The 15,109-nt window shown below is 37.4% G+C and overlaps 1 protein-coding gene across 3 annotated transcripts in view; it reads right to left on the reverse strand.

Annotated features, from left to right (window-relative positions):
* DAPK1 (death associated protein kinase 1) overlaps positions 1-15,109 on the reverse strand; it is a 90,810-nt gene that overhangs the window by 23,731 nt on the left and 51,970 nt on the right. For 2 of the 3 annotated variants that reach the window (XM_063319717.1, XM_063319716.1), the window contains 14 exons: positions 14,815-14,953; positions 12,757-12,886; positions 12,427-12,475; positions 12,257-12,283; positions 11,672-11,824; positions 11,478-11,523; positions 9,799-9,888; positions 8,407-8,499; positions 6,726-6,845; positions 5,521-5,619; positions 4,629-4,727; positions 3,360-3,458; positions 1,724-1,921; positions 493-690 (listed from right to left, as the gene is read on the reverse strand). In XM_063319717.1, coding sequence (XP_063175787.1) covers positions 493-690; positions 1,724-1,921; positions 3,360-3,458; positions 4,629-4,727; positions 5,521-5,619; positions 6,726-6,845; positions 8,407-8,499; positions 9,799-9,888; positions 11,478-11,523; positions 11,672-11,824; positions 12,257-12,283; positions 12,427-12,475; positions 12,757-12,886; positions 14,815-14,953 — 1,540 coding nt within the window. Of the gene's footprint in view, positions 1-492; positions 691-1,723; positions 1,922-3,359; positions 3,459-4,628; positions 4,728-5,520; positions 5,620-6,725; positions 6,846-8,406; positions 8,500-9,798; positions 9,889-11,477; positions 11,524-11,671; positions 11,825-12,256; positions 12,284-12,426; positions 12,504-12,756; positions 12,887-14,814; positions 14,954-15,109 lie in introns of those variants that run through there. The other variant, XM_063319718.1, reaches the window with a different exon arrangement.

Consider the following 15,109-nt stretch of genomic DNA (forward strand, 5'->3'; position numbering starts at 1 on the left):
CAGTTGATTTAAATTCCTTGTTAAATGACAGTGCAGATCTTTTCATGCAACTTGGAAGAATTCAAAGCAGATTTTTCATAAAAATGTACCAGTCTTCAATTCTGTATATAAATTACTGTTATTAAATCACACCTGCTTAGGCCAGCAGCAATGCATTTCATCTATTCTTCAGCACCTAAATCTAATCTGCACAAAGCAAAGCTACACAGCTAGGGAAGAAGGTTGTCATATACTTCAACATTAAAAGTGAGTGGCAAAATACACTGTGATAATTCACTTGGGTTCCTTCTTCATGGATCTTGAATCACCTATTCAACTGAAACAAACTTAGGTAAATTTGCAAGGCAAGTAATTTAATGCTTTGCATTTGTTCACTTTAAGAGAGAAAAAATAAAAGGAAAAACATTTTTCCTATCACAGAACTGAAAAAAGTCATCTAATGCAATAGGTAAGCTATTAAACAAAGTAGTTCAGTACCCATATTCCATTTACCTTATTAGTGATATCCAAATTACAACTTGCTTCACAGAGTGCCATCACAATAGGAACATTTCCATCTTTGCAGGCCACATGCAAGGGAGTGTTGCCATGTCTGTCTTGGAAATCTACAAAACATCCTTGACTCATGAGAGTTTTAACTACTTCTATTTGACATCTTCTCACAGCAAGGTGTAGGGCTATATGACCATCCTGAAATCACAAGACAGCTTGTAAGAGAGATTTGATAGTGCTAAAAGTCAAAGCATTTTGCAGAGCCACAATCATTTCATGTGACTGGGTGCGTCTCCTGGCCTCAGGAATCACAATGTTTTTTATTTGTATTTTGAGGGTGGAGGCAGGGAGATGCACAGCATCTGTCAGAACAAATCAGCTATGGGATGAAAACAAATTTCTGTTAAGCCACAGGGCTTTGCAGTGGAACGGATGAAATGCAAATACACATTCTCTACTGATGATTTCCCTAGGAGGTGGGACAGTGACCAACTGTTAACAACCAGCTCAATATTGTAAACCACTCTACTGTTCACTGACAGAAGTTAGTGATGCAAAAGTCATGCAATCTGCTTAGTGATCAGTAACTTTAGAGACAAAGCTTTCTATCTCTGTGGAACAACTTAAAGAGACAATGTGACTGGAAAAAAACAATTTAATCATTCTAGAAGAAAAAACTTTTTTCTGAACTTGCTTTAGTAACTCTTTAGTAAGTATAAGCAATACAGGTAGCTAAAAGCATACCAAAAGTATAAAGAATGAAATGCAAAATGTATTTGTTGTGACTACACCATGGAAGACAAAAAATGATTCTGAATCAAACTAAGCTATATTTTTAAATAGTTGGAATTTAGCTTATTGGAAATAGTTGTGATTTATTGAGCCCACAGGAATCAAAGGCAAACAGCAAATCCATCTTTTTCCTTTAAATTAATAGTTTGTTGCCAATTACAGAACCCAGTATTCTTGCCATTTTTCATAGAGTGTTACTCATAAGGTGATAATTGATAAGGTGATAATGAATAAGTAAAAACCCAATCCTGGAAAATAATCAGTGGGCAATTTTAAGAACTACTGCAGTCATCAGCAGTGTCCGTGTGAACTGCTCAGAGAACCCGCATCATGGAAACAACACTGGCTTGCAGCATTCAAATAAGCAGTTCAGAGATATGGCTCTGCAACACCTGTGATCTCTGACCATAGTTCCTGACCAAAAGCAACTCAAACTAACCTTGTCTGTTGCATCAAGGTCAGCCCCGTGTTCTGCCAAGCATTCCACAATATCATGGTAACCCCTAGCAGATGCTGTCAGGAGCGGAGTCTCCCCTTCTTTGTTTTTAATGTTCACATTACAACCTGCTTCACAGAGGGCTTTGGCAACAGAGTAGTAGCCGTGCCAAGCTGCACAATGCAGTGGCGTTTCTTCTTCCTATCAACATGAGAAATAAGAAAACCAGCACACATGAACCAAATGCTAGGAGGAACAATTCCCCGGCTTAACTTAGAAAGACAGGAAGATGACATGAAAGAGAAAAGACCATCTACTAAGTAAGCCCTATACAAGATGTTGCGATTTTTAATGCTGACATTCTCAAAGTAAGAATAATTCCTGCGGGCATACTAAGTGATTACAGTAATGCGCTAGATTTTCATCATTACCTGGATTCTGAGAGTCCATATTTCTCACCATAAAACTATCTATTGACAACACCTTGCATGTCATCAATTTTAGTATAGATGTTTCCATGCTCCTGAAGCTAACTGTCTCGGTTCTCTCACTCGAAAACTGATCCTTGTTCATGAGCAACTTCTACATCCTGTGCGCTGAGGGACTAATCCAGGGTTTAAAACAGATCGCTCACCAAGGAGATGCAAATCCCACTAGACTTGCAGTTTGAGGCGGACCACTCCGCTTACCACGTTCAAAAAGCATATCCTCATGATTTAGGAGTGCAGGCAGTGGCTTGGGTACTTAGAAACCCAAGTCCTTTAAACGCACATCACAACAAGCCTTTGAAACTGTAGGCGTTTTGAGTTCAGTTGTGACTAAAGTTCTAATTTGCTTTTTGTGTGAAACCAGGAAGCTTCAAAATACTCACCTTCAGTCTTCTTGTACTTCATAACAATTACATGGAACACCATTAAGAAACTCAAATGTTGTACAAAAACACTATTGAAAGTAGCTATTGAAAGTAGCCCAAGGAAAAGCAGGGAAGATTAAAACCTAGCAAAAAAGTAATTCTATCAAATCCTAAGCAGTGGGACATCCTTTCTGTACCTGGCAAATATCAATGAGGAGACAATCGATATTATTAGAGGACTCTGACTGTATTCAAGATTTCTGTAAAAATCTGAAGAAAAAGAAATAGCCGAACAGCACGCCCTGTGGTCCCTTGGCCTGTTGCTGCTTAAACAATACTTTTTTTTTCTATTAAGCTTTTTCTTTCCTGTTTTCTCTCAAGAGTTCAGAGCTCCAAAGAAGCCCTCCTGAGCCCTCCTCTCATTTTAAAAAATGAGTGCTTGAGACCTCAGAAAAGTCCCATGATAAGCTGAAGTCAAGGTAAAAACTAATAAAAGCTTTAGCTGAACTCACAAGGAACACACAACCACCCATACCTTCACGATGTTGAGTTTCTCCATCTTTAAGCTTTCATATTTGAGAGAACCTTTGTTTTATAACAGTAGTTGGTTCATGCACACTGTTTTTTGAGTAATCTTCGTCTATTAAGAGGTATTGAAACCTCCATAATTTTGTTATTTTTTTCAAATGCAAACATGCCAGAGGCTGCAAGGCAAGACTAGAAGTTTTGACAACTCATACTAAAACCTTATTTGTTGAAGAAAAATAGACAGCGTCCATGACTCACCTTGTCTTGAAAGTTTGGATTGGATCCAACGCTACAGAGAAACTGAACCACATCCACATGCCCATACCGAGCTGCGACGTGGAGAGCGGTCTCCCCAGACTGCAATTACAGAAGAACATGCCAGTGTAATTTCGTATGTCAGCCCTAGATATACACCACCGTGTACAGCCTGAATGCCTGTATGCTGCATGGGGTACTCCCCACTCCCCATAGCGCAGCAGCAGCTGCGGCCAGCAGAGATCTCCCCCTTACAAATTGTAGTTGTACATGACAGATATGCCACCACCTGACAGGTTATTTCTTCAAAGGCCTTCCTTTTCCAGAACTTATTTTCCTACTTAGTTTGTTCCAGGTCACAGCCACAATGGGATTTCCGCACAATATGAGGTGGTAGCTGTGCGTGCAGTTAGTGTTGAAACATAAGTCCTACTTCTATTCATACTATTTCCATATGCCTCCCCTCTGTCCTGTATATAGAAATGTAAGGAGTTGGCCTAACACCTTGGTATATCCTGGTGTGTTTTGGTCAGTATGTGTAATTATTCGCAGCCTTTTGTTGAAATTATATGAAAAAGAAATGGTAGTTTATTAAGAGAATAACCTTTTTCCTAGTAGCCTTATCAGGAGTTGAACACTAATTTTGCTAACGTGCCTTGCCTCACACTAGTTCCCTCAGCAAAGCAAACTGTGTTTCACAAGTGTAACCGCCTCTGTACTGGAGCTTTGGCTAGTATAAAACCATCGCTGTGGTATAAGATTTTAACAGCAACTAGTTTCTAGGGCAAATGTTGCTCAAGTAACACTGCTGGAGACAAGGTAAGTGCTCATCAGCTATAAATTGTTAGGCTTCATTATACTCAACTTAATAACAGTCAAATTTACTTGTCAGACAAAAGTGATTTTCAATCAAGAGGAATGAAAAACAGAATCACGATTTTACCCTGAGTTACAATGAGAAATCTAGTCTTCAAGCGAAAATTAATTTAGGTTTGTACTTCCCCACCTACCCACCATGTACTCACCACATTTAATATGCACGCTTGGTTAACATTTGTCAGGAAAATAATCAGTACATCCAGCTACTTTAAAGCTGTGTTATCACAGCCCTATATGTCAGCTTATAAAACCACAATAACAAAACCCAGTTACATTCTTGGAACTATGGCACAGCGGAAAATTATTCCAATTGAAAGACCTCTCTCTTTGCTAAGATAAAGTTATCAAAAAAAAGGGCCTCGGCATGAAAAATGACAAGAATTTTTTTCTTACCTTATCCTTAACATCCAAAGGACATTTATTATCATTGAGAAATTTCAGTGTTTCTACATGACCATGTCGAGAAGCCCAATAGATTGCATTAGATCCAGCCTGTCAAAAATATTTGATTACAGATGCTATCGATACATTTAGAATCCTAATTCTAGATTTTCAAATGAGGCATACATGCACTTAAGATGTACACAGATATACTGAACAGCTATTCAAGCATATATGAATCTATTTTAAAAAAAACCTTCAAATTAGTTGAGCAACCCCACATACCAACAATGACAACAAAAAACCCCATAAGATGACTAACAGGATCACTGATGTTTGCAAGGATAACCCTCTTCCCCCTTGTAAGGGAGTTTTTTGGAAAGAACAGTCATGAGATAAAAACCTTTCTGTGCTTACTTTACTGCCTATTAGATAGAGAAGCAGCCAGTGCCTCAAGTTTGGTTTAAATGAATCCCAGACCATTACAACACATTTTGAAAAAAAATTGTTGCAAAGCATATCCTCCATCACATACGAGTTTTCACTGCAATATTCCTCAACACTAAAATGTGCATTTATCATTCCATATTAAATAAATTTCACCACTGTGTTTTAGGGCAATCACTAATTTGAACTAATTGAGGCAATTTAGTGAGCATGAACTACATTTTAAGATTAACATCATTCAAATTACTTCAGCTACTAAAGCGATCAACATCAGAGGATACGCAAGTTACAAGTTACATTATTAAAGATTTGCTTTTATCTTTTTGCTGTGGAAGACAGATAACAGAGCATACGGCCCAGATTTTTTCATTTCCAATACAACTTGGTCTGAACTGCTTGTCCTCTGCTAACTGTACTTAAAAACTTATACAGAACGATGACAAAGCAGAACCCTGACCTTATCTTGAACATCAATACGGGATCCACGCTTTAAAAGCAACTGAAGCATCTGAACATTTCCACAGCCAGCAGCAATCAGTAGTGGAGGTGTTCCATGCTAACAATGAGATACAAGCAAGAACGACATATTTAACTTTTGGAGGATTAATAGAGTGGAATAAAAGGCAGGCATCGAATGGCATCTCTGAATTTCCAGTTTCAAATTAAATCTTCAGGGAATACTGTATAGAAAATAGTTTGTCCCTTTGGTTCGAAGAAATGTATTGCACAGCGATCTTCCAGATTTTTGGCATGAATTCACATTTACTACATGACACACCACACATTAAAGGCATGCTTTTCAAATTAGGAATATTAAAGTTAAGCTCTTATCAGGTATATTTGACAAGGATGTTCCTCTTTGCAACTTCTTTATATCTACATTTCAAGCCAGACTACCTAAGGTGTTTGCCACACCACCACAAAGACACAAGTTCAATGGAAACAAGGAAACAAGGAAAGTTCAATGGCACTGCACCATTAAAACAAAAAATACAGTGATTTCTTGAAAAGTTCAAGAACCCATCACAGTAAAATAAGAGAAGCTTTACTTCTATAGTGCTCTTCATGAATATTTCTCGAAGTACTTTATAATGAAGGTCAGTAGAATCATTCAAAAAGCGAAAATTACAGCAGAGATGATTTATCCAAGGTTAAACAGCAGAACCAGCAACAGAAATTTGGTCTCTTGGTCTCAGTTCCAATAATCCTGTTAGTACAGCAGCACTAACATTGCGTTACGTTCACATAACTAGTTTCTGCAGTATGGGACTTTTGCTTCTAACAGTGCTTGCAAAGTCTGTTTTGTCAGTCTGGTTATTCCTATATATTCTGCCATCTTCATCTTCCACAAGAAATAACAACAGCAAGCAAAAGCAAAGGCTGATATCTGATACACCACAGCTCTTGACAACAGATTTGATTAATACTTTTTTCAAAGGCCTAAGCAAAAAAAAAAACATTTTAGGCTGCATTTGCAGGTAGTTTGAGAAGACTGAACACAGAACACTTTAGAATTTCTCCTAAAGAAAGGCAGAATTATTTCGAATCCACTTGTCTTTTCCTTTTTATTCCAGGTGTTACATTTCTATATTACAACCACGTTTCTCTATTCAACAGGATGATAGCTAGTCCCCCACACATCTCAACACAGACCCACACTACCTTGTTGGGTTGATTGACATCGTAATTTGTCAGAGATCCCAGAAGGTGCTGTAATCCAGGAACATTGTCATCATTGATGGCATGAATAATAGCTTTCATCACAAAAGAATCTTCCTCATCCTTGTAATTAAATGAGAAAGAAGAAAAATTGTTAGCTTCAAGGAAAAAAATCCCTACCTCAACAGCTGCCAAGACATCTAAAAAAATTTTAAAAGTAAAATTTTTAAAATCTTTAAGAGTGCTTTAGCTGCAAGTTGTATTGTAAAGCATATGGCTAACATGTACACATGTTATTTGAAAACCCACACCAAAACCCCCACACTTTTTCTAGTACAATATGCTTCCCTCTTCTTTGTACATGGACCCATTACTCATTGAGATTCTTTTATTAGGCGTATTTTCTTTTTCCTCCTAGGACTTTCAATAGATGAAATACTTGCATGAAATGAAACTAATTCCATGCATATATGTGAACATTAAAAAAACCAAGAGGTACACAAATACAAGCTGGAGTATCAAGTTTCACGCCAGCCAGGAATGTGACACAGGAGAGGTACTCTGGAGCAAGCTTTCATCCATTCAAATGGGCCAGTTGAAAAATCTAGAACATGTCATGAGCCTAGATACGTCTGCAGGTTTAACTTTATTTTTCTCCCATGCACTAGAATGTCTAAGAAATGAAATTCACTGAGCCCAATATTTCGATCCCTCTTGCCTCCTCTCTCTTGGGGTTTCAGATTTTTTAGGACACTAACATTAGGCTACAATCCTTCCTCCTCCAACACCGGTGTGAAATACTGATTCAGTGTTAAAAGGCATACTGATAACTGAGGTGGAGGAGTCAGGGAAAGGAGGGCAAGACTGAGAGAACAAAGAGCATGGAAGCAGAAAGCTGAGAGGAGGAAAAGTGGAAACAAGAGTGTGGAGTTGCACAGGAGGAAGACAGGGAACATAATATGGATAAAAAGAGCTTTGTAGAATTTTTCAAGTTTGATCCTATAAATGTTCAGAAAAGATGAGGTTACCCAGCTCTAAACATATTAACATACATACTTTGCTGATCACAGGGAATTTGTGGAGTGTGTATTAAAACCTGGAGAGTAAGCTAAATAAGAATGCTTTTGGATTTACAAGCATTTGCAATTACAAAGCATACAGCAGTTGCTCTTGACTACTTAAATCTAGTAGACATATAATACCACAAAATGAATACTGTCCAACTTTAAAATTTCCTCCTTAACAAATGCTTTTTGTGATACTACTGCCTAGCATTCATTGGATCTAAGGGGGTCTCAATGATTTTGAATATTATGTTAAAAAAAAGCAGTATTATTTTACTGTACACAGTGCCATAAAAAATTCAGATGCAGCTTTTTCACATTATAATTGCCACAGTACAAAAAATCCTCCTGATTCAAAACTTCAAAACCAAAACCAGATGACTTTCTGGCACTAGCTATCAGCCTCAGCTGGGTAATTAATAAATTAAATTTCAAGGTTTGCATCATGAGGGAGATCAGACCACAGATAACTGACCTCTGTAGCCTTAAAATCTATTTCTTCCTAGATATGAGAAAATTATGCACATTTTTAATAGCCCAATATTTCTGTTAGAATCATTTCAGAAAATGTTAACTTTCAGATGTAGCAAAGCATTCTAAGCATGTAAGTACACACTTACCAGAGTATCATCACTCCTAGCGACGCTCATGTTACTTCTGGACAAGAAAGATCTTGATAATCTTTGGCACAAGGATATTAAGCGCACTGATTGCTTTTTAAAAATAAGAAGAAAAAAGCTATATGTAAAAAAAAAAATCAAAACAGAATACTTGAGATAAGATTCTATTGCAGAGATTTTAAAGGAATACTGTCATGTTAGCAAAGCAAACTGAAGTTTGACTTCAACACCCTCCATCTCCTTTTTATATTGCGTTTCAACCGTTAATTTCTTTTGACATTTTTAATCCATACAGGCTATTCATATGCACTAAGCAAAGCTACATAATATATTTGGATTGGTAATATTTCACCAAGTTGTTCAAATAGAAAGCAAAAAAGAAAGAAAGATGTGTATTACATCCTCTTGTTCACATTGAAAACATTTACAGGTACACATTTTAAAGTATGTACACACAGAAAACATAAACAGTGTAAATTAGCTGACAGCATTCCTTTAAACGCTGTATTACAAAATGGTTTAAGATATTCCTAGACCTGCCATTTCATTATAGGGCAGCAGACTAGTACTTAAATTTTATAAATACCATAGATGTTCACCTAACGCACCTATGGCAAAAAATGGCACAGCATAGCTGGGTATTTTGTGCCTTTGGTCCATAGCTTAGTAAAATCATCCTGTTTCTTGGGCTCTGTGACAATGACTAAAACTCCTTTTCTAATAATAGCTTCCTCTGTTGTCTCATGTGTCATCTCTCCTCATGATAAACAGATTTTTCATACAACAGTCCTGCCCTTGCTTAGCATCAGTGTGAATTCCCCAAGGTGGATGCTTAAGGAGGAGGAATAACTGTGTTATCCCAACTGCTCCTTGCACAGATCAGTGCTTTCAGCTAATACCTCGCCCCATTTCTGGAAAGATTAAGTGATGCCAACCTTCTGAATAGGTTGGCAGTCTCAGACCAAAAATCCCTTGTGGAAGAAACTAGTTTTTCCTTTCTACTTTGTTGAGTGTTGGCATAACTACTGGAATAATTAATTCTGTGGGACCTGCTTAAGGGATGTTTCACTTGCTGGGATTACTGTCACAAAAACATGTACCTACACTTAAAAGTGGCTTTTCTCTGAAAACATTACCAAGGCAAATGATGACAGCATACAGCTACATGCACAAAACAAACAATCCACACACAAGCATTTATATGCAGATCAGTAACAAAGAGGTCTTCTTCCATACCACCATACTCAAGCACTGAATTTATTCCAAATGACAGAGGAATGGGTTTCTTCTTCCTTCTTCTCCACTTTTAAAGTCATTGATGTGTCCCTGGAGATGGTAATGCTACTGCAGTTGTGTGTCACCAACATTTTTGAGATTTATTGAACAACTTACTTTCCATTTTCGTCGTGCTGCAAACTTTTTGAATTTCTCCATATTCACTGCAGATGCTTTTCTACTAAGTGCTTGCTGGGTGTCTTTAGGCTATGCACAAAAGGAAAATAAAGCTGTTGTAAAATATCCCACCATTACAACCAGAACTTTTGTAAAGCATCTTCCTCTATGTAAGACTCTGTCCTTCAGTGATGACTTCCACTTACATTATAATACTACTGTAATCATACTGTAATAATAAACATCCACAGCCTAGTGGGGCATGCAAATGGAATTTCTTGTAAAAATGTGATGAAGGAAATCCAGACCTAAGAATGTTTCATGCAACACTAAAATGTATTTTTTCCTTTTAAACAAAAAAAGCCAATATCCAACAGAACATTCGGTTTTATCCTTCACCTCCTTCTGAGATGCAGATAACAGATAGCATCTCCTAGATAAATCTTGTCCTCTGGGAAGATTTTCTGGCTGATTTTAAATGCAGTCAAACTTTGTTCCAGTGTCAGTGTAATCAGCTGGATGCTGCTGGAACCCCAAAAAATCACATCCCACCTACTTGTGCAGTGAGCTTTAAGGCTGCACCCTTTGAACTTTCTCATAGGCTAATACTATACACCAGTTACTAGTGCAGTATACCAAATTTGCATTATAAGATCCCATACTTGAAGTAATTTTTATAGAGAAATGCAGGTAAAGGTAGTGACAGGAAGGGGGAAAAGAGGATATGACCGGTGGGATGAGGGGCGAATGCCCGGAAAGTTATGATATAAAGGAACATAACAGGGTACAAAAAACCATGTCCTGTTGGAGGAGTGGAGACCAGACCTCTGGTCGCTCAGAGACAAACCTGGACAATGCTTGCTTCAGCAGTTTAAAAGATCATTTCAACATGCTCAACGTGTTTCAACTGTTTGAGATTACACACCCAAAAAGTCAGCAAAGCCCAGTCAGATCTGTAGTTTGGCATATTGTTGTAGAAATGTCTGCCGTAGGAGGCTGAACTGTGAAATGGAGCAGCTGTGGCACGGATAAATATTCTGCTAACTGTTTCTGTGGGAAGTGGAATGAGGTCAAATACCTACTGTGCATCCCCAAGACCTGGGAAATCAGTGGCACCAAAGAGGTTTACTACTCACAATTAGAATGCGATAGGGAATTGAAAAAATTAAGTGGCACACATTAAGAAGAATGATAGGTACCATTTACTCCTTCTCAACCTAGTAGTACCACAATAGCTTGATCCAAACCAAACACTGTTGAACACAAAGAAGAAGCAGACCACCACCCTGCATCAACTGCTTTCTTCAGTCTAAAGAAAGACAGGAGAGAGATGACCCTTTTTTGCCCAATCTAAATAAGGAGATTAGAAGATGACAAACAGGAAAGGAAACTGGACTGGATTCAGAGAATGTATCTTTGTCAGTGCAATGCTCCCTGAAAATTAGCTTCTCTGCCTGAGCATGGTTTTTATCTCAATAGTGGGCTACTTCCCTATTGCTAACCTACATAGAGGATATGTTAATGAAGTCCACATTTTGCATGTATTAGTTTTCCAAAACAGCAAGTTATATTAAACAATTATGCCAATTTTCCTTGTTAATGAACTTAGAAAGTGAAAGCTAAGTATGAAATAAAGAATGATTAAAAACAGGACAACAGAGAATTAATTACATGCTAACCTTGATCCAAGGATGCAGCAAACTATCTTGAATAGTCATTCTCTTCCTTTAATAGAATAGAAGACAGAACTATTTCAGATAGCAAAAAATACAAACTGCTATACATTTATTAAACTAACATCTCAAAGTATCATGTAATTTGAAATACTAGAGACATAGGCTGCAACAGTGCATACACAAGAGAAACAACTCACTTTGGATCCTTGACTAGAAGTCTTCGTATAAAATCTTTAGCTAGGGCACTGGTATTACTGAAGAACTCTTCTTCAAATTCGTAATTCACAGCAGACACATTTGCTAATGTTTCCTGTTTGGTTTCTCCAAGAAATGGTGATGCACCACTTAGACTGCAAGAAAGACAGAACATTCCTCTCATCACATTGCAACATTGCTGTTTCAATCCTCTGAGATTAAATAACCACAGAAAGTGAACATTTTTCTTTTCTGCTTTAAGACCGCAAATTTACTTTGAGGAAGATGTGATCTAGCTGGGCAAAAGCTTTGCTGTTATTTTAAGATAAATTTTTGCTGAATATTAAGATAAAGCCACTGTGGAAAATCACCTACAGACTTGAAGACAGCTTCCCGTTCTATCTCGATGATGATTAACGGCCATTCTTTCAATAATTATACTATTGCTTTCATGATCATTCAACTTGAATCATGATGTGTAATCAAAATGGTTTGACTTGTACAGACACCACCAAAAACCCAGAGGATAGAATCAGAATTAAAAAACCCATCATTTGCAAGAACCACCCATAGATTTTGGTACTTACAGAATATAAGTTATTACACCAATGCTCCTGGAGTGAAGGGAAAAGAGAAAAAAAAAAAAAAAGGATGAGGGAGAGAAACAGATGGAGGGAGAGAGAGGAGAGAAAAAAAAAAAGGTTAGAACATAAGAATAATCGTGAGAGATTTATTTCAAGTAGATCCAATAACTTACCACATATCTGCTTCAAGACCAAGAGGCTCATAGTTTACTATTTCAGGAGCTAAAGGAGAAAGCAGGAAGATCAGTACCTAGTCAAAGAATAGATCCATGTCACTCTGAGCCTACATATGTCAGAGGTAATAAGCTAAGATGCTGATAGATAAAAACACCTTAATCAAGTCTAAGTTGGAACTGAATGCTAAGGATTGCTTATTTAAATTTCATAATGTCATGAATTACACACAAATTACATAACCTGTAACTCATCCAAACCAAGCTAAACCACATATACTGTTTCACAGACTGAGAATGAATAGTTTGAAGAAACAACAGTTTTCTCACCAACAAACTCTGGTGTTCCGAAGATATTTTTGAATTCATTTCCAAAGTCAATTTTGTGTGCTAAACCAAAGTCAATAATCTTGATTCGAGGCTTTGGTACATTCCTGTCCAACAACATTATGTTTTCAGGCTTTGAAAAGGAGGAAGGGGGAGAGAAAGAGAGATTATACATAGGTACAAAATGACACGTAACAGCATTCTTCCACACTGAACACTTCTCTTTACCGCCTTGAGCCTCTTCAGCAGAAAAATCCTGTCTTTTCATACTATGATCTAACGTATGCTAAAAATTAACTACAGTAAACTATGGTTTCATGTTGATGACAGACTGCTATGATTTCCACAGGGCCAAGATTTTACCTCCTGTCAATACACAGTTTTTATGTGGACTGATCCTAAGTGAAACATGCTGTCTTCAGTAAAGAACACAGCCCCTGTGCTACAGCCATTCAAGCAGTGCTAGGAGCTTGCAAGAAACAAAGTCATATAAATTATCATTTGGGTTTGGTTAACATTACTCCCTGAAAGAGGTTTCCTTCACACTACACAAGCAGAGAGGTGTATCTTGTTGCCTTTGGCTCTCCGAGAGAAACTTTAGGAATGGTCCATCTCCTAGACTTTAAGGCTCAATGTACAAAAAGGGATTAAGAGCAGGTTCTCATGTCTTTTCTAGCTATATTTTAAAATACAGAGTTTAGGTTATTTTACAATAAAGATTTGCAAAACCAGAACAAAGTTAGAAGACAAAATGTCAGGATTATCATCAATGGAGACTGCTTCTGCATTCCATCAGTTTAACTAGCATACAGAACCAGCTACTTAGTCTCCACATTCTGTCATGTCCATGCTAAAAATTAACTACAGTAAACTGGCGTTTACTGTAAACTGGCATAAACTACAGAGCTGGCGTGCTCTGAAGAACGTCTGGAGCTACATCCATCCTGCTCACTTTGTTAAGGACTTCTGGAGTCATTAAGGACAGCTCTTCATCATCACCCTTCTTTTACCTCTCTTCCCAATATACAGGGGCTGAAATGTGCAAATGTAATATTCTTCCTTCCCTCCCTACATTTCTATTGCATACTTTTATTGTTCTGCATACTTTAATTCACATATTCTTGATATCCGGTGTAAGGAAGCCTTGTTTTATTACAACCATGTGTTTACATTTCATATTGTAAGAAATGTATTTCTTACTATAATAATAATTCTTGTCTTCTGCTGACTGTCACACAAAGACCAAATATATTACCATTACCGTAGGTAATGAGGATGAGACTGGAAAAGGTATGCTTAACCTGAAAACCATTCCCTTCCCCACCTCATCCCCAGAACACAGCACCCCTTTCAGAACTGCACTGCAATATAATAATTATGCCTCCTTTTCCTATTATAGATGTAGCTGCTGACTTCAGCAGACTTCAGGGAATGCTCAGCTGCCTACCTCTGAAAAATATCTTACAGAAGAAAACATTCTGAAATCGAAACATTAAAAAAGCAGTAACTGAGTTTAGACGCAAAAGCTTTCTTTTCATTACCAAGAGGATGCAATTAACCGTTTTTCTAAAAACAAACAAAAAAGCCCTGAAAGCAAAGAAAGAGGAAATTATGTGCTCTGTCTGCTCCACAAGGATCTTTGTTTTTAAGTCTGTACTGTTTCAATTTAGTATCTATAAATAATGTTCACGTGAACACAAAATGTGCACAACAGAAAAAAAAAAGTTGAAAAAGTGCATCCTGTTCAGAATGTTTCATCCAGATCCCATTTGCATTCCATAAAATCATAATCATAATTTTTATTTCAAGATTGCTTCCTCAGAATGGTTTAATTTCATCGGAAGTTGCTATTTTCCATGAGGAATCTTATATTAAAAACAGATGGAAACTATTTACAGTTCAGTAATTTCTTTTCAATGGCTGAGCTTTCCCCTGTCTACATAAGCTACCAAAACAGAACTATGGCCAAGATCTGCATGATGGCAGGTTTGTGGCTGGTGTTACAAAAGACTTTAATGGATATTGCTTGCAGTTGTCAAAGTTTTTATCTGCTCAACACACCTTGAGATCAAAGTGGGCAATTTGCAGAGAGTGGAGATACTGAACACCATTAAGTATCTGTTTGAGAAATTCTGTGGCTTCCTCCTCTGTGAGAGATTCTTTCTCAGCTAAGAAGTCGAAGAGCTCTCCACCTGCAACACTTGGAGAGCAAAAGCAGAGTTATTAATGAGCTTATTTTAACCACTGGGTTCCTTTAAGCTATTCTCAGAACAGCATTGAAAAGCATCCAGATGCTTTAAATGTTGTCAATATCAAAAAAGAAGATGAAGATTACTTAATTCAATATCCATAACAG

Source organism: Chroicocephalus ridibundus, chromosome Z (assembly GCF_963924245.1).
Source record: "Chroicocephalus ridibundus chromosome Z, bChrRid1.1, whole genome shotgun sequence".
NCBI classification, from domain to species: Eukaryota; Metazoa; Chordata; class Aves; order Charadriiformes; family Laridae; genus Chroicocephalus; species Chroicocephalus ridibundus.